Source organism: Triplophysa rosa, linkage group LG19, assembly GCF_024868665.1.
Source record: "Triplophysa rosa linkage group LG19, Trosa_1v2, whole genome shotgun sequence".
Lineage (NCBI taxonomy): Eukaryota > Metazoa > Chordata > Actinopteri > Cypriniformes > Nemacheilidae > Triplophysa > Triplophysa rosa.
In genome coordinates this window covers 15,264,354-15,282,579 of record NC_079908.1, presented here as the reverse complement: position 1 = coordinate 15,282,579, position 18,226 = coordinate 15,264,354, and the positions used below count along the sequence as shown (strand labels likewise).

Here is an 18,226-nt window from a genome sequence, read left to right as displayed (position 1 = left end):
TGACCATATTACACCACTAGAGGGAGGGCTTTACAACAAAACTGGCATTTTAGCAGAAAAAAAACAGTTATGTATTAGCTTTCCAGATGATAATGAAGTATATTATTTCTCATATTTTTATTTTATTTTAACTTCAATGTATTTATAATGTATAATATTGTTGTTTAATTGCTTTAGAGCCCATGTTCCGGGTCAGTTATTTTTTACCCCATTATTTAATTTAACCATGACTAATCTACTTTTGTATGCAAAATGTATATTAACTGGTCCGAGTCGACGTCCGCGCTTACCACCTGAGTCACGCGAAAACCGCATTACAGCACCCTGCATCCCTCCACCCTTCAGAAAAACAATCCAGGACCTAACATCAGAAATACTCCAAAACTTTCATGCTTGAATCTTATTCACGTCACAGTTTAAAATATTTATAAAGTATGATTGTAAATAGTTGTTGACGTTATTTATATTATTTGTCACTATCTTGTGAACGACACAGGGTTGTTTCTGAGAGAGGGATTATTTCTCCTGCACAGCTGCGGATGGTGACCACGCAGGGAGGGGTTGTGAGGTGTTCAAGATGGCGGCGCCCTGTGGAGTGCAGTTGCTCTAACAGGTAAACAGGTTTATTCAACGTTGCATACTAAAGTGATATGTTTAGATTATGTGCGGTGACAATCGAGATGTTAGATTTCTTAGCTTTTCAGTGTTTTACGTGCATTATAGAGTCCGTCAGGCGTCATTTCTGAATTGCTCTAAGCTTGTCGATAATAAGGCTCTCATGCCTGCGACTGTCAGTGAAATAATAGTCCTCATTGATCGACACATTTCCCAAATTAATCTTAACGCATTTCCACATGCATTTGCGTGAGTTTACGCAGGAATGTAAAATGCATGGTTTATATAAAATTTTGTTGGCGCATTTTTTTTGGAGAGGGATCCGTAGATTCTGGCCATTGTTCTCTCGAGCTGTTTACGCCAGTGGTGATTTCAACACAGAGAGCTGCTGTCAGTGCACTCAGGCTTTAACCACATTCACAAACGTTTTCGCAGTGTAGTTGTGGACCTTGCATAACATGCATGTAAATATATATTGGTGAGCTTTGCTGCGTTTTATTGGTTATTTGTCTTTAAGTTAAAACATTGTTCCTTTATAGAAACGCTTGTATGAAGCATTAAATATGATTTGCCTAACAAGTCAGTGTAATTCTGTTAAGGCTTTGGGTGTTTGATCATTTAATGGGTTTCATCTAAAAATATATATATTATAATATAATATCAGAATGGAGGATAGAGGTTTAAGACCCAGAACTTTATCTTTGCATCTCTGGCACTTTTATTTAACTTATACACAACCTCTTGGAGGAATTTGTTTATTTTATATAGCCATAAATCTGGGATATAAAGCTTCTTTGTATTGCTAACAGCCCTGTTTTCCAGTTGGCAGGCACAGCCACAGTTTTCCACGAGGTCGTCCAACACTTCATAATATAAGAGTTTTCCCTAAGAGTGATGCATTCTCTTAGGTTGTGGGTTATTATGATCATGAAGTCAGTCAATTAACTTCTTTGTTTCTACCATGAGCTAACTATGCTTGACATCACCCTTCCCTAGATGCTTTTCATCAAGTTATGCTTAGAACAGCTGTTTCTTTGGTTGATACTTGGAACCGTCCCGACTCCCGAGCAGCTGTTCGTCTTGCATGCCTGGCTGTCCACTTTAGGTCTTGGTGACTTGCGTTACTCACAGCGGTACTTGTGTCACTTGAGAGACTCACATTTAAAGAAAGTTATTGGTGTGCCAGTGGTGGTGTCTTTCAAAGATTTGAAAGTCTTATGCTACATTATACAGAAAGGGTTGTATCTTCGCTTTTGCATTTTGGTTTGTTTTGCTTTCCTTATTAAACAAACATAAAAATGGGCTGTGTTGAAGAAATGTATCACTTTTAATTTGCGCTGTTGCAATAACTGCAACCCACGTGACTGTTTGCTGATGATCAGCTCATACGTCATTATAATGTTGTCATCATTCTGTGAACATTTTCATGCATTCTGCAGTCTTCTTCTCGCTCTCACTTTACTTAGGGCAGGGACCGAAAGATGTTCTCATAAACATTTCATCAACACAACCATTTCAGATGAGCTCATGTCAGCCCTTAAATGTCTCTTGCAGTGGTTCCTGGAGACTGGATCGACGGGCGGCCCAGGGACCCCTCCAGGCCGGACAGGACGCTGGATGCCGCGAGAGTGACGTCTGAGAGCCGCGCCCAAGTCCTTTTTAGAGACACCCGCCTCCGAACTCTCCCGCGCTGTCCGCACCATCATGTCCAGGGAACAGCTGAACGTGGGGGACCTCCTCCCTCTCCTGGAGACCTCTGACCTCCGGCAGCTCGATGAGATCAAGGGCCTTATCAATGAACACCTCAACACAGGTCTGACTGAAACATCTTACCTATTGCTAGAAACAACATTAGAAAGAGGCAGTCTTGGGAAATTTTCATGCTAGTAACTCAGTCTTATCACATGCTGGCATTGGTTCGTGTTTTGCAGATCGAGGGTCAGTGCTGCTGAATGGTTTGGTGGATTATTTCCTGGAGACTAACTCTGCCCAGGCAGTGCACATCCTGTCCTCAGTGAGGGAGCCACATGATAAGGTCACTGACTGTTTTTCTCTTTATTGTTTTAAGCAGTCCTGAACCTGCTATGCTGCATATGTGGTATGACATGCATCACAGTATGACATTTTTTAAACATGTTAACGTAGGGGAATATACAGTGATGTCATATTCCAAAATAAACCAGCATGGGGTCTTTCACCATACTGTTAAAATAAGAATGAACATTAAAGGAGCCTTTCACTTAAACAGGATCAGACTAAATGACCTGGACTCTTATGTCAGAGCGTCTTTAATTATTTCCGATTCTTTCATTAATATGTAATAAACGTCTAGGGCAGATAAACACTATTCAGCAGTTAGTAATCTGGTTAGTAGTTAGTAGTCTGGTTTAAATATAGAATTTGCTGTCTTTTTTTATCTTCCAGCACCTTTTTGATAAAATGAATGAATGCATGAGTAAAGCCCAGTGTCGCCTGCCCACGCTCACTCTACTGGGGCATGTTGTCCGAAAGCAGCCGTCTTGGATTCACAAGATTGCTCGCTATCCGCTGCTGCTATCTCTCCTAAAATGCCTCAAGGTAAGTAAAAAAAAAAGTGTTACTGATGTTATGGCGTGTATTGATGGTATGTGTCAAGGATAAAGCAGCACAAACATATTTGTTTACTGTGTTTAACAGACAGACACAGATGTTGTGGTTCTGATAACTGGAGTCTTGGTGCTTATCACCCTGTTACCCATGATTCCTCAAGCTGGCAAGCAGCACCTCTATGAGTTCTTTGACGTATTCGGCCGTCTGGCTTCCTGGAACCTGAGAAGCCCGGGTGAGAGATTTGAATAAGCTACCTTGAAGAGCTGGCTCAGATTTTTTATGCACTTGAAACATCTGAACACTTGTTTCAGGCGCCTTTAAAGCAACAAACTAAATGCTTTTAGAGGGGTAACCAAAAGTAGATACTAACCAGTGCTGTGGTTTATCAGGACACATACCAGAGGTGTATCTCATCCACCTGCACGCCAGCATGTACGCACTCTTCCATCGGCTCTACGGGATGTATCCCTGCAACTTTGTGTCCTACCTGCGGTCTCATTACTGTATGAAGGAGAACATGGACACCTTTGAGGAAGTTCTCAAGGTGAGCTTTCTTATCTGTAATACTGTTGAATTCAGTATATCCAGTATATCCGGAGTGCAATATGATTTACTGAGAGTAAGGGATGCTATTATTTTTTCTCCAATTTGCAAATTAAAACATGGTATTTGTATATTGTAAATGGATGAATACAATGAAATCTTATATACAATGTGTGTGTTTCAGCCAATGCTAGAGCATGTTAGAATACACCCAGAGTTAGTAACCGGAACCAAGGACCATGAACTAGATCCTAGCAGGTGAGTCACCACTCAACCATGTCATTGCAATACATGCATAAAAATTACAGCTACGCTGCCTTTTCTTGTTTTCTCTCTCATGTTACAGGTGGAAGAGGTTTGAGATTCATGACATAGTCATTGAGTGTGCCAAAGTCTCTCTGGATCCAAAGGAGGCGTCCTGTGAAGAGGGCTACACCACCATGCCTGAGCATTTCTGTGCCCATTTACAGCAACGTCCTGCTGATTGCACTGCCAGTCCGTACACCGACTTCCACAGTAGCTATGGTAACCGCCTCATAATTCTCTATATGTTGATTTAGAAGGTGTAGCCTAACATCTAAACTGGTAACCATAACATTATAGGTTTCAAACCTATGACTGTTACGATAACGGCTTGTCATGCACTTATTGTGTTTTTGGAGTTTGTCTGTATAAAAAAAACCTACTATGAATTGTTTTTGATGGAAGTTATATCATGGGTAGTTACAACTGTATTGTCTGATTAGATGAGTCATAGTTAAAGTGATAGTTCACCCAAAAATGAAAATTTTGTCATCATTCACTCAGCCTCATGTCATTTCATACCTGTATGAATTACTTTGATTCTGATGAACACAGAGAAAGATATTTGGAAGAATGTTAGCAATTTTCAATTCTGTGACATCATTGACTGCCATATTTGGACAAATTAAATGGTAGTCAATGGTGCCCCAGAACTGATGTTTTCCTAAATTCTTCAAAATATCTTACTTTGTGTTCAACAGAACAAAAAAGATACAATATATTTTTTTTCCCTACTATGGTAGTGGATGATGTCACAGAACTGAAAATGGCTTACATTCTTACAAATATCTTTCTTTGTGTTTAACAGAACAAAGCAATGTATATAGGTTTGAAACAACCTGAGCGTGAGTAAATGATGACAGAATGTTTGAGTGAACTAGCCCTTTAAAGCCATTGTAAGATACATCTGAACACCTGTGAGCTGAATTCTATAGCAACAAGCAAAGTTGCGGCATTGCTTGACAACCACAAATTACATGAATTCTCTTTTGCGCTGTGTCTAACAAAACAGTATGGTCCTCTTTAACTATTAGTGTAACAATTTTGTTAAACTGTATAAAATCAAGCCCACCAATTAATTGGAAGACATTTAGTCTATTTTCAGTCATTCTGCTTTTTCAGTAAAAGTGGCAGTATGTTTTTATTTTTAGAAACTTGTTTTGACTCTTACAGGAAGTTCTTCCTCGACTCATTTCTCCACCCCCCGTCAGCCTGTTGTCCCTCCTCTGGCCCTGTCCTCTTTCTCAGGGACTCAGCCGCCCTGTCGCAGCCCCACTGGGACCCGTCGGCAGGTAAGACTCCATTAAGAGACCGCTGGTCACATGGTCATCTGTTTCTCAATGTGAGATTAACCCCAGTGTAAAATTTTGTTTAAGGATCGGTGCTTTTAACACTGATGTGACGTCTGTCCTTTTGTCCAAACAATGTTGTTTTGTGGTGTATTTTGGTTATAAGTGGAAATGCTGACCTCAACTAAATCAACGTTCTTCATACAAACTAATCCGGCTTGACACACTTACACAACAGCACCAGTGAAGCAACCAGAGCGTGCTTCCCTCCACCCACTTGTTGTTTGTCAGCGGTTGTCTGTAAATCACCCATCCTTGAACCCCTCCCTTCCCTTCTCCACACCAGCACCCCCCTTCTCTCCCCATGAATCCCGTCGTTGTTCTCCAGGCCGGCTGAGGAGCCGAGAGGAAGAAGGGGAGAGGTGTTGAGTCATTCCGGTGGGTGTACAAGGCTCTAAAAAGAGAAAAACATGCCATCTCTTAGCTGACGCAGAAACGGTTGCCCTGGCAACGGGAATGACGCCGGAGCGTTTTTCTTGGATTGTTACCTCCCACAGTCAGAACCTTTATTCAGCAGAACGCACCCCAGGCTGAAAACAAGCAGTCTGCTGTGTGTTTTTGTTCTAGCGAGGTGCATATTTGTGTGGATTTGGTCACATGTTGATGTTAGGGATGTCTTGGTTAAGATTTCTCATGCTTTGTTTGTTTTGTGGTTAGGTTGCGTGCATTTTGTAAATACTGTACATTCCTGTTGGAGGTTACATTCGTGGCAATTCCAAATAAACAATATTTAAAATGAATTGGTTGATAGCAATATGAAATTTAGTAATATTATAATTATAATAAAAAGATCCCCTTATACAAGCATGCCGTATCAACTGTAGCACTGAAATTACAGGCAGATTTTTCCAAATTTGGCAAAATAACAATAATTGAAATATTATGAAACAGTTTTGTTAAAAATAAACAGAGCTGGATAAAGAAAAGTTAATGTGTTAAGGAAATATTGTGGGTAAATCTGTTAGACTTGGTTCAGAGGTTTTTATCTGAACCGTTCTTCCATGAATAATTCTTACATTTTCTCAAAACAATGTGTTTCCTCCCCCTTGCTATCACTTGGTATAGGTCAACCCCCAGACACAGATAATGCATCATAAAGTCATGTGTACCGTCACGTCATATATTTATTACATAATGATTATTTTAGCTTTCCACTTTCCTGTGCTTATCTTCTGTGTATACGAGCTTTAACCCGCATGCATGTTTATGGGAAAAGCAAACAAATATGGATTGAATATTAAATAACTGGGATAAGGAGAAAGTGTATGTGTTTACCCATGTCTCACTAAATAGTTCATTAAATAGAAATTTGATAATTGCTTGCGCTGTATAAGCAGTCAAGGGACTGTGTTGTTTGTGTTTATTTTTAGAACTCCAGCTGTGAATTTAATGCTGCATATGGCGCTAAAGATTCCCTCTGGAGTCCCTCCTCCCAGTGTGGCATGGCCACGCCTCCTTCCTCCCGTGGGATGTCACCAAACCCGGAACTCTACCAGAGTGCCTCTCACCTACCCAGCCGCCTCTACAGCACACCTGGTGACTATACCGTCTTGTAGTTTAGTACACATTGTTCACAGTTGAAGTTGCATTTGTGCTCTTGGTTTCTCCACTTCCTTTGACAACAAACATGCAAATGTTTACATTTATAAATGTCATTAAAAATCGTGCATAGAGACAGCTAATGCTAACTTTTTGCGTACTAACTTTCAATCATTATATCCAACAACAAGTAGACTCAGTGTCATTATTTTCTAATAAACAGTAGCATGAAGTTGATGTTTTTGTAGCTAACATCTCATTCCTCCCTGCAGCGGGAGGTAAAGGCACCCCGTCCTCCAGCATGCCCGCAGCCGCCTCGCCTCTCCCCAGCCTCTCCGATGAGTTTCCCCACATGATGCCACAACGCAGCACCGCTAGCCCACCATGCAAGGTTCCCTTTAAGCCTTTTGAGTTCACAGTTTTGAGTTTGGAGATCAGTGCGATCTTGACTGTTTTGATTGTTGTGTTCACTTAAGGATGGAAGACCTTTTGACCACACCAAACCCGCCCTGGTAAGGCAGGAGCCAATCCGAGAGCCTGAAGTGACCAGTTATAGAGGTAATTTGGTTCGGACCGGTTGATTTTATGATGGACAGGTTTACAGATGAAATGGGAATTGATATGGTGTGTTATAAAGCCTGAATCTTTTGTGTTGTCTAACTCAGATGGTAGAAGTGAGAACATGTCCATGACACTGAAAGAACTCTCAGTCTACATGAAGGAACAGGAGCAAATGAGGATCGAGAAAGAAAGGGAGGATGGTAAGATCAAGAGCATCTCTTGAACGCTCAGCAGTTGCTTTGACAAAAGATAAAGTCAAGTTTATGCGCAAAACATGACCGAAGCCTGTCAGCCTGTGCACATTTGACTACTCAAGATAGCTTGCTTTTTTTATTGTTGGTAGAACAGTGTGCGTGCTAAAAACGAATGCTTACCGAAGATACACAAGATTTTGTGTTATTTCTTCAGCTGCCATCACAGAAGAGCTTCAGAAGTTGACTGAAGAGAAACGTGATGTAGCTGCTCTTCGTGGTTTTGACTCGCCCTTCTTCAGCACCACAGAGACCCTGACCGGAGCCCAGGAGAAACCTCTACACTACTCAGTCCTAGGCGGCTCGATCAGAGACCCTCACAACGCTATCTCCACCCCCGATAAATCCGAGACCGGAGACAGGAGCAGGGTCAGCAGAGGTACATCCCAGGAGCATCCATGGTCCTTTCAACCAGTATTCACACCCATCGATCATCCGACCCACAGTCATCTCCATCGGAGCCCCTCTGCATTGGACGACGAAGCTCTAAAATTCGGCTTGTGCTCCCCAAGCCCGTGCAAACCTCTGCCTCTGCCGTACGAGGCGCTGTTTGACATGGCCTTACCCCGGACGGCCTCCCTGTTCATAGGGAGGAAGACTTCGGAGATTGTGCAGCGAGTATCTGTAGAAAGGTGCCAGAGAAATGACGTGGGCAAGCACGGTGAAGAGGAGGGTGTGGAGGGGGTTGTATCGGCTTCACCTCTGGAGGTGCTGGACCGCCTCGTGCAGCAGGGTGCTGATGCACATGATAAAGTGCTGAAGAGGTGAGTTTTGTTCTTGGATGCCTTGGACAAGAATGTTTGTAACCAAAAGGTTATAGGACAAAATCTAAAAACTAGTTTGCAAAGTTAAAGACATTTAATTTGGGTATTTGGGGTTATTTTTGCAGAACCGGGTCAGACCGGTTGCAGATTTGCTCTTAAACAACTGACTGCATTGTCCTGTCTCGCATCCACCGCAGCTCAAATCAGTCAGCATGATAACAGCAGAGCCAGTGTTACAGGAATACAATCAGAGCTCTCTCTGTCTCGCTCTCTCTCTCTACCCTACAGCATGAGCAGGCCTTATGAGAAGACGACACATAATTGAGTTTGGTTACTGCGCTCAGACTCAGTTAGGTGGGCTTTGGCTCTGGTCATAGAGGATTCTGTCCCTGTGCCAGAACAGCAGTGCATCCAAAATTGTCACATAGTCACTGACCTTGTTGATGGCCTGTGTTTTTTCCCTGTCTCTAACATTTTGCTCACAGATTACCCCTGCCAAGCAAGTCAGCTGACTGGACGCACTTCGGAGGTAAACAACATTGTGCAGATACACATTTGCAGCTTGTGAAAAAGGAGGGGCTTTGAAAGTGATACCATGACACAAGACATACCATGTTTTTTTTCAAGTTTTGTTTTTACTCACTAGTTTTAAAATCTAAATTTACACCTGATGAATATGAATAATGCTTTTGACAACCTTTATATTGGTTCTTTCATTCTTTCTGCGCAGGTGCTGCTCCTCTGGATGAGCTGCACACACTGCGCAGTCAGCTGCTACTGCTGCACAACCAGCTGCTGTACGAGCGCTACAAGAGAGAGCAGCACGCCTTGCGCAACCGCCGTTTGCTCCGCCGCATCATCAACGCCACCGCGCTGGAGGAGCAGAACAACGCTATGGTAATGTCTCTCAGAATTACCTGTCAATCAACACCCAGTTTTGTAAGTGTTTAAAGACCACATTCCCCGCGATCACATTTTTCAACTTTTAGTTAGTGTTTAATGTTGCTGTTAGAGCATAAATAATACCTGCAAAATGATAAAGCTCAAATTTCAGTGCCAAGCGAGATATTGTCTTTAACAGAATTCGCTTTTCAAGGACTACAGAGAACGGCTGGAATCGAACTACAGCCCTCTACTTCCCGGGTACATGATGTCACTATTCCGAGTGCTTTTAGTAACCTCCGCCCAAAGGAATATGCCAAAAAAGGGGCGAGGCCTTCCTTAGAGAAGAGGAAGAGCCTTTCCTACTGCCTTTCCGCTGGAGTAGTGTTTGGTTATCAGAGATTGTAAACATTTGACTGAGCTACGGGCTAAACTACTTTCACTTTCATCACAGTCCTACAGCTGGTAATAAGAATTCAGTTACACACATTCTAAGATAACCAACGGTCAAATAACAGCTTCCATGACTTTAACTTCGGCTGTGAAAGCTGTTCTGTGTAATACACTGATATTGTGTGTGTGTGTGTGTGTGTGTGTGTGTGTGTGTGTGTGTATGTGTGTGTGTACGCATAGCCTACCTCTAAAACACTTCTATGAAACGTCCTTTGAAGTCCTGCTTGCAAATGTCACCTGGTCAATCTGCTTGTTTTATTATCCAACTCAGGTCCAATATAAAAAGGCAAAACTAACGCTTCTGTTATTGGTGATATACTGATATGGTATGGGTGGGACATGAACATCCATTGTTAAACTCCCAAAAAACATAATTAGCAGGCGTTGGACTGTCGATCAAAGCCACTATTTAACAAGTCATCCTAAAGAAATGAAACGATAACAAGATTGTGCCTTGAACAGTAGTTTAACCAGCATTGGTCATCTACAATAAAAGGATAGTTCACCTTAAAATAAAAAAGGTCTTATTAACCCTTATGTAAGGTAAACGACTTCATGACTCCTCTTTCTGTGGAACACAAACATTTTTTAATGTGATTTTGTGTCCATACAAAGGAAGTCAATGTGAGCCCGTGTTTTTTGGTTACCAACATTCTCCAAAATATCTTACCTTGTGTTGTGTAGGAGAAAGAAAGTCATACAGGTTTGTAATGACATGAGGGTAAGTAAATAATGAAAAGAATTTTGAGTGAAATATCCCTTGCCCATTTAAAGGGGTCATAAAAACACGTGTTTTTCTGTGTCTTTGGTGTGTTATAAGTTGCCCATGCATGTATTAGACACGTAAAATTGCAAAAGATGCATTCTATCTAAAAGTGAATGCTCACCCAGACCCGCCTGAAACACCCCATGTGACACACCCACAAATCTACGTCAGTTCATGGTATGATTTGACTAAGACCGCCCAAATGTTTACGCAAGTAAGGTGGCGTACCTGTCAGTACAATTGCTTTGGAACCTGATGTTCCAAATATGGTAAGAGGTGTTACATTTCCGTCACACACTTGCAGTATTCGACCAATCACTACACACGGGTTAACTGGCCAATCATAGCACACCTCGCTTTTCAGAGCGATGAGCTTTGTAAAAAATCTGCACGTTTCAGAGAGGTGGGGCAAAGAGGAGATACAAACATGCACGCTATGTGAAAAATACAGCGTTTTTAACGTTTATACACATTGCATTACATCTAAAACAAACGATAATATATGTTTTAGCCGTGTCATATATGACCCCTTTAATCTGGCCCATATTGCCAAGTGTGCACCTGTGTTGACCACTAGAGGGCAACAGAGAACAGAAGTTCAGTTAGAGTTGATTGTTTCTGGGATATCTGTCTCAACAGAAGGACCAGCTGAACCTGCAGAGTGTGGATATCATGTCTCTCAGAGAGAGCTTGCAGGTGGAGCAGCAGAGATACAGACAGCTTTGGGATGACAGAGAGACTGTAGTGACGCGCCTCCACAGTCAGATACGCCAACTGCAGCAGGCCAGAGACGATTATTACACCAAAAACCAGGAGTTACAGGTGCTTCACACAACCTTCTGTCCTATTGAGTGGCACATAGATACGCAGTCATATCTTTAACAATCAGAAAATAGCTAAAGTGGTAACCTACTGCAATTCGATTGACTCGGTTGACATGGAATGTTATTATTATTTTTATGATAATATTTTAAGAATATTATTTAGGCAGGTTATACTAAGAATATTATTTAACCAAGTTATACTAAGTTTAGAATGGTGTATTTCATTTTAACATGCATCTCTGATCGTCCAATCAGAGTAAGCTACAAGAATGCCAGAAGAGAATAGGCGAGATGGAGGCGGAGCTTCAGAGGGCAAACAACAAGGTGTGCCACACAGGGCACCTGCTGAACCAACTCACTGCCAAGGTAAAGTTCATTCACCAGCCTGTTTATGTTCAGTGTGTTTGAATTAAGACTTAAATGTCGATTACAAAGCATGATGATGATAATTTCTCCTTTGTTTTAGCTGTCGTCAAGTGAAAGCGTTCAGCAGCAGCTGAGTTTTCTAAACAAGCAGTTGTTGCTGTTGGGAGAAGCTCATAAACTGTGTGTCCAGGAACTGAAGCAGGCTGGACCAGACACCAGCAAGGTGCACATCACATCAGGAGAACAAGTAGCCTGGCATCTCCTTTAATCTTGAGGAACTGCAACACTCTCATCCTCCCTGTCTTCCTCTGTCTTTTGCAGGAGGTACAGATGCTCCAGTCATCCCGGGGAAAGGAAACGGAAGATCTGAAGCAGAATCTGTTATTTCAGACCCAAAAGCTAGATGCTGGTCAGCAGAGAGTAGCCGAGCTAGAGACGCTGCTCTCCAAGAAAGAGCACCTGATTGCGGAGCAAAAAAAGTTTCTAGAAGATGTCAAGGTTCAGGCCAGGTATGAGAGCTTGTCTCAAAGATAATGTTGTTCGAGCCCAAGAGACAAAATTAAGCTCTGATTGAATTTGTAAGTTAGATCTGAAATGAGGTTTATGGGAATTTGTGTGTGGGTGGGGTCCTGGTAAACCCTTCAGTGTGGGGACCAAATGTCCCGTGACAAAAAATCATACTGATTGGCATTTATTTGAAAATATAAAAATGCAGAAAGTTTTCTGTGATGGTTTTGTTTAGGGGTGTAGTGAGGGTTAGGAAATAGAACATACAGTTTGTACAGTATTAAAATCATTACGTCTGTGGAAAGTCACCATGAAGTGTGTGTGTGCGTGCGCATGCAGTGAATGTATTTGTCTGTGTGTGTTTGGTTGTGAATGTATCTGGCACACAAACATGTTTACATTTGGTTAATTCTTGTAAACCCTCAAACTTTGTTTTTAAAGGAATCGTCACCAGAAAATGACATTTTGTTGTTTGATCACACTCATGTTGTTTCAAATGTTGTATGGTATTTTGTTATCTTGTTTTAGTAAAAAAGGTTTTTATGGATCTTAATATAAAATGTCATTTTATAAATGACCATGGGCTGTCAGGCTCCACAAAACACTATAAAGCAATTAAAGAAGCTGTTCCTTTAAATCGGCCTTTTACATTGTAAATGTAGAGGGGAGCTGCAGGCTTCTGAGAGCAGGTACCTTACCCAGCGGCGGGTAGCACTGGCCCTCCAGGCTGAACTTTTACAGCTGTACAGCAGGCTGGAAACTGAAGACTCTTCTACCACTGCTTCAGCCTCACCAGCAGAGGGTGCAGCAGAGACACGCAGTTCTACAGAGACCAGGTATGACCAAACACCACTGTTATGCAAAAATGAAAATAGTTAAGTTTAAATGCTTAATATTTCTATTGTTAGGTTTGTCTTTATTGTGTATTTTGTGGCAAACATGCACCGCCCTACTTTTTTTGCACAGTTGTTACTGTACTAGTTCAGTCTGACTGTTTCTGGCTTCTTAGTGTCATAGTGGTGGACAGGCCAGTGAAAACAGCCACCAAAGAGGAAGGCAAAGCTCCTCAGTCTCCACGCGGCAACGGCAGCACTCTATCATCAGGGCAATCCAAAGCCAGTCCCTCCGCCGCCAACTCTGTAAACGGGAACCGTGACACTCCTCCACCCGTACTAATGGAACCACCCCTCCACCGTCCCCATTCCCCGCTAGGCCCCCCAGGACCCCTGGTCTCTGCCGGGGCCCCGCTCACTGTGGGCTCCTACCCAAACGCCAAGAGCTTTTTGGGCATGCGGGCGAGAGAGCTCTTCCGCAACAAAAGCGAGAGCCAATGTGATGAGGACGAACCTCCTCCTCCCCGTCTCACTGGCCTGTCACAGGGCCTGAAGACTGAGCTTTGCGTGGAGCCGACAGCGAAGAGCACACCTGGCGCTCCGGGGTCCACCTCTGCACAGAGCATCACCCTCGTCACGTCTGCCAAAGAAAGCCACCCTGGTTCTCAGAGAGCAGATAACCGAGACACGTTCGGATCAAGGTGCCCAGAGCGGCCCAGACAGCAGCCGCTAAGAATCTTGGACTATTATGAAAGTCACCAGGAGCACAGCTGAAGTAAGAGGAGGTATGGAGAAAGTTGAAGTTGGATGGAGAGATGTGCAAATTTAGATATATTTAGATAGTGTAAGGCAAGACTCTTTCAATTTTCAGTGTTATCTGTACAATTTCCTCAAGACGACAACAGGATTTGCAAGGAGGGATTAAGTAAAGCCCTCACCAAAACTGGAAAGCTTGGACTAAAATGTTACGAATGCAGTTTTAAAGTTGGTCACACATTAATCCCACTATATTTTACAGCATAAACATAACTGCTACATTTTGTTTTTGCTTATTCATATATGTGTTTAGGGAAATATTAGAAGCAATATCATTTGATTGAGTTGTAGTGATGGTACAGTCCTCACACGCTCACAGCTCAACCGCACAGAGTGTGAGTGTGTGCTCGGATGTCTAGAGGAGGAGGATCCAGTAGTCTTGTGCCAAGCAGTGTTCATTTTTTAAACCATCAGGTTTTAACAGACATGTCAGGATCCTTTTCATGTGCTAAAATCATGTTTATTTTTACAATGTTACTGTGTGTATGTATGATGTCCGTGTGCATCTTGTAGAATATCCCGGAGTCAGGACCAAGACAGATTCTGGGTTAAATTGCACTGTCAGTTGTTCATCGTGAAAAATCCCTTTTAGTCTCAGACTAGACTTGATTTTGGTCTATATTCTAAGGGGCAGTTTCCCGGACAGGGTTTAAGCCTAGTCCCAGACTAATTTAAATGTTAGAGGTGTTTTAATCGAAAACAACTTGCACTGACATATCTTAAAATGTATCAGAGGGATTGTTTTGTCTCAAGATGCCCACCAGTAATGTTTTTTTGTAACGAAAGTTTTTAAAAACGACTTTAATATCCTAATTTAACCAAGGCCTAGTCCTGGTTTAAACTAATCCCTGTCCGGGAAACCGCCCCTAAATGTTACAGCCAAAACAAAGAGAGGACCCAGTGTGTTTCAAGAGGTTTTTTATATGAATAGAATTTTTAAAATTTATTTATTTTTGTTGTCCTATCTTCCCCTTATGTTATACATAGCTTTTCAAGCTAATTTTGGAGAAAGTATTGCCAGTTACTCACTGCTTTTAAAAAGCCTCTTTACTGATTTACATGTCGCCATTTAACAGGAAGTTCTTTGTGCTACGAAATATCCTAAGACATGTAATTAAAATCTAGATATCGGCCTTAATCAAGCCTTTGAAAAAAATGAAATTGCACTGGACAGTTCACCCCAAAATAAAAATTCTGTCATTTAATCGCCCTCGAGTTGTTCAAAATATGTATAAATGTATTTCTTCCGATAAACAGAGAGAAATATATATGGAAGAATGCTTGTAACCAAACAGTTCTTGGCCACCATTGACTACCATAGTAGGAAAAATGACAATGGTAGTCAAAAGTGCCCCAGAACTGTATGCTTTCCTACATTCTTCAAAATATCTTCTTTTGTGTTCAACAAAACAAAGAAAATTATAAAGCAATATTCCTACTATGGTAGTCAATGGTGGCCAAGAACTGTTTGGTTAAGAGCATTCTTCTAAATATCTTTCTCTGTTAATCAGAACAAAGAAATTTGAGGGTGAGTAAATGAAGACAGAATTTGCATTTTTGGGTGAACTGTTCATTTAAATTATTAGGTCAGTTATAATAATTAATACTTCGAAAATCGAATAGTTAGACATACAATAAAACTAGAAAAGAACTTGTTCAGACAGCTTTAGTGCAGTTCTTTATTGTGCTGGCAGAAATATAGTCTCTTACCAGCTTTGGTGACACCTGTATTCTACCCTCTAAAATCAAGGCGCCGCATTCATTTCAATATTATTACAAATTTTGCTTTCTGAGTGCCAAATTTTTAAGACGTTGTGTAGAGTTGAGATGTATTGGCTTTGTCGTATTACTCAGCATATCTATTCCTATAACTACATATCAGGGGTTAATGCAAGACTCTTTTTGGGGATGGGGGGGGACAGGTTGAGATTTTGCTAAGATGGAAGTAGGCAACTTTTTAACTGCAGGTAATTTCCACTAAGTTCACAATAATTTATAAAGAAAAAAGTTCCCAAATCCTGTTGTCCCCTTGATATCTATGCTGTTCCTTCTGCCTTGCTATCTAGAGCATGTACAACAATCCTCTTTTAATGCCAACAACAGGAACGACGACTTAACAAGACACAAGGTACAATCATTATGAAATGAAAGGAACGTATAAATTGGAGCTCCTTTGATGCAGATGAAAGTTCTGGGGTTTGTTTGGGCAGGGAGGCCAGGTCGGTTCGCATAAGGTTCTTAATGCAGTTGCTTGTGTTAACTGTGAATGACAAAAATAAAATCATCTTCAATGTTTTGCACTACAGATTTAGGGTTGTCTTGATTTCTTTCTCTTTGATTTATGTTGCTTTGATGTGTGGAATAAACATAATTTGAGCCCTACACGCAATGCAAAACTTCACATCTTTGGCCGTTGCCTATAATGATTTGTAGCTAATTTAGGCGAGTAATGTCTGTCCAAATGTTTGCATAAACTACATTTTTAAAGCTATTAAACACTTAAAAGTATATGAATGATATTGCGTTAGATATTAGATGCATTATACAGCATTATAAAGCATTCTTCCACATATCTTTCTCTGTGTTCATCAGAACAAAGAAATTTATACAGCTTTGGAACAACTCAAGGGTGAGTAAATGCAGACAGAGTTTCTATTTATTTTGGGGTGAACTGTCCCTTTAACTATCTTTAACGTTTTACAGTTCATTTCCAATAGACTGTTAGTATGCCTAGATGTGTTTTAACATTTTCCCTCCCATCTGATTGAGGACATATTTGTACTAAATATTAATTTAGCCTAGAAAGCATTAATGACTAAGCAGTTTCCAATAAATTACTAAATATTTTATTTCAGATTCTGCCGTTAGACATCCATGTTGACCAGCGGCCGCTAGAGGGCACTGTTGCTCTTGTTCTTGACCTGAAGATGGCATAAATCAACAAGTGCAGGCCCTCCATTGACTCTCCTCAGCGTCATGTTCAAATCTAGAGGTTAGTGCATAGCCTACTGTATGTTCATTTGAGGTCAAACGATACATTAAATGCAAGTTCTCACCTTCCCCTGCGAAAACGTTCACAGTTCTGTAACATTCAGTATACGTACAAGCTGAAGTTTTTTTTATTGACATTGTTAGGCCTAACGTTACCTGTAATATTCTACTATTATCACAGCGTCTGGTCTCTTAAGACAGTCGCCCAAGTGTTATATTGCCGAAGTTGACCAAATACCTGATATTTTATGTAGAGATAATGAGCTAAACATAGTGCGCAATTATTCCCTCTCGCGCGCTTGTGTAAATTCAGCGGCGCCGCGAAACACGACTGCAGCCGCCGCAACTGAGAAAGTAAGATTAGTTTATCAAACGTGTGCATATGTAGGACTATTTCTCGACCGAGTCCAAAAAAATCGTATGTTTAATTTAGCAGTACTCTAAGGGGTCAGGAAAACTGATGCAGAATAATTGGACGCAGAGGGAATCGGCACCAATTTGTGATTTCAGAATCTACTTGAGAAATTAGATGTCAGTGCAAATATGAAATTGCTCCTCAATGTTTTCAAAGATTGTATGAAATTTTAAATATAAATCTTAAGCATGCACAGCAAAGGGATTTCTTCCCTCTCTCCTTCGCCAACTTGAAATGCAACTCTATGAAATTGTCAGGACGCAGGAGGCGGCGAGACGTACGTGAAGTTAAAGCAGCGCCATGCAGATATGATTGGACTATAAAGAGTCTTATTTTTTATTTCATTATTTTCCCGTTTTCTCTTGAAAATGTTGTAGAGTCTTGGTATCAAGGGTTCATCTTTATTTTTTCATTCATTTAATAAAATATAATTAAAGGATGACTGAAGCCAAGTATTGAGAGAGCTTCTGTTTCAACAATTCAGTCTTGGGCCTAGTTCAGGCAATATAAACAATATTATCATTAGTTATTATATTATATGTACCACGTGTTGTTTAATATAACCTGTTTATTATAACCGTAGCAACTAGGCCTGTAAAAACATATTTTTAAGAAATGAAACACGTGGGAATAAGGCATAAATATTTTAGTGTCATTTCAAACAATTTATTAAATGTAGTTTTTATTTTTATTCTGCTGATGTTTTTAGAAAAGCCTGGTTATATTTAAATGTTTGCTTATTCCACACGGAGGCATGCTTAAGAAAAAATGCAAAACAAGATCATTTTTGGTAAGCATATTTCTTACTGACACTCCTAAAACCGACTTCATTTGTCCTCATTAATAGCTTAAAAGTCTA

The 18,226-nt window shown here is 40.9% G+C and overlaps 1 protein-coding gene across 1 annotated transcript; it reads left to right on the top strand.

The window, feature by feature from the left end:
- Positions 1-550: 550 nt before the first annotated feature.
- Positions 551-16,266, top strand: tsc1b (TSC complex subunit 1b). The gene is made up of 22 exons (XM_057360504.1): positions 551-613; positions 2,170-2,428; positions 2,547-2,650; positions 3,040-3,192; positions 3,292-3,436; positions 3,594-3,748; positions 3,932-4,005; positions 4,094-4,272; positions 5,224-5,342; positions 6,770-6,935; positions 7,211-7,329; positions 7,415-7,496; positions 7,604-7,699; positions 7,908-8,514; positions 9,000-9,043; positions 9,245-9,411; positions 11,255-11,437; positions 11,695-11,805; positions 11,906-12,028; positions 12,127-12,314; positions 12,975-13,148; positions 13,322-16,266. Exons 2-22 carry the CDS (start codon positions 2,320-2,322, stop codon positions 13,917-13,919), a joined length of 3,696 nt encoding a protein of 1,231 aa, XP_057216487.1. The 5' UTR covers positions 551-613; positions 2,170-2,319; the 3' UTR covers positions 13,920-16,266.
- The last annotated feature ends 1,960 nt before the right edge of the window (positions 16,267-18,226 follow it).

Coding starts and splice junctions, on each gene's coding strand:
- tsc1b (XM_057360504.1), top strand. CDS start 2,320: ATGTCCAGGGAACAGCTGAACGTGGGGGACCTCCTCCCTCTCCTGGAG. Junction 7,330..7,414: donor CCGCTAGCCCACCATGCAAG/GTTCCCTTTAAG, acceptor TGTTCACTTAAG/GATGGAAGACCTTTTGACCA. Junction 12,029..12,126: donor CTGGACCAGACACCAGCAAG/GTGCACATCACA, acceptor TGTCTTTTGCAG/GAGGTACAGATGCTCCAGTC.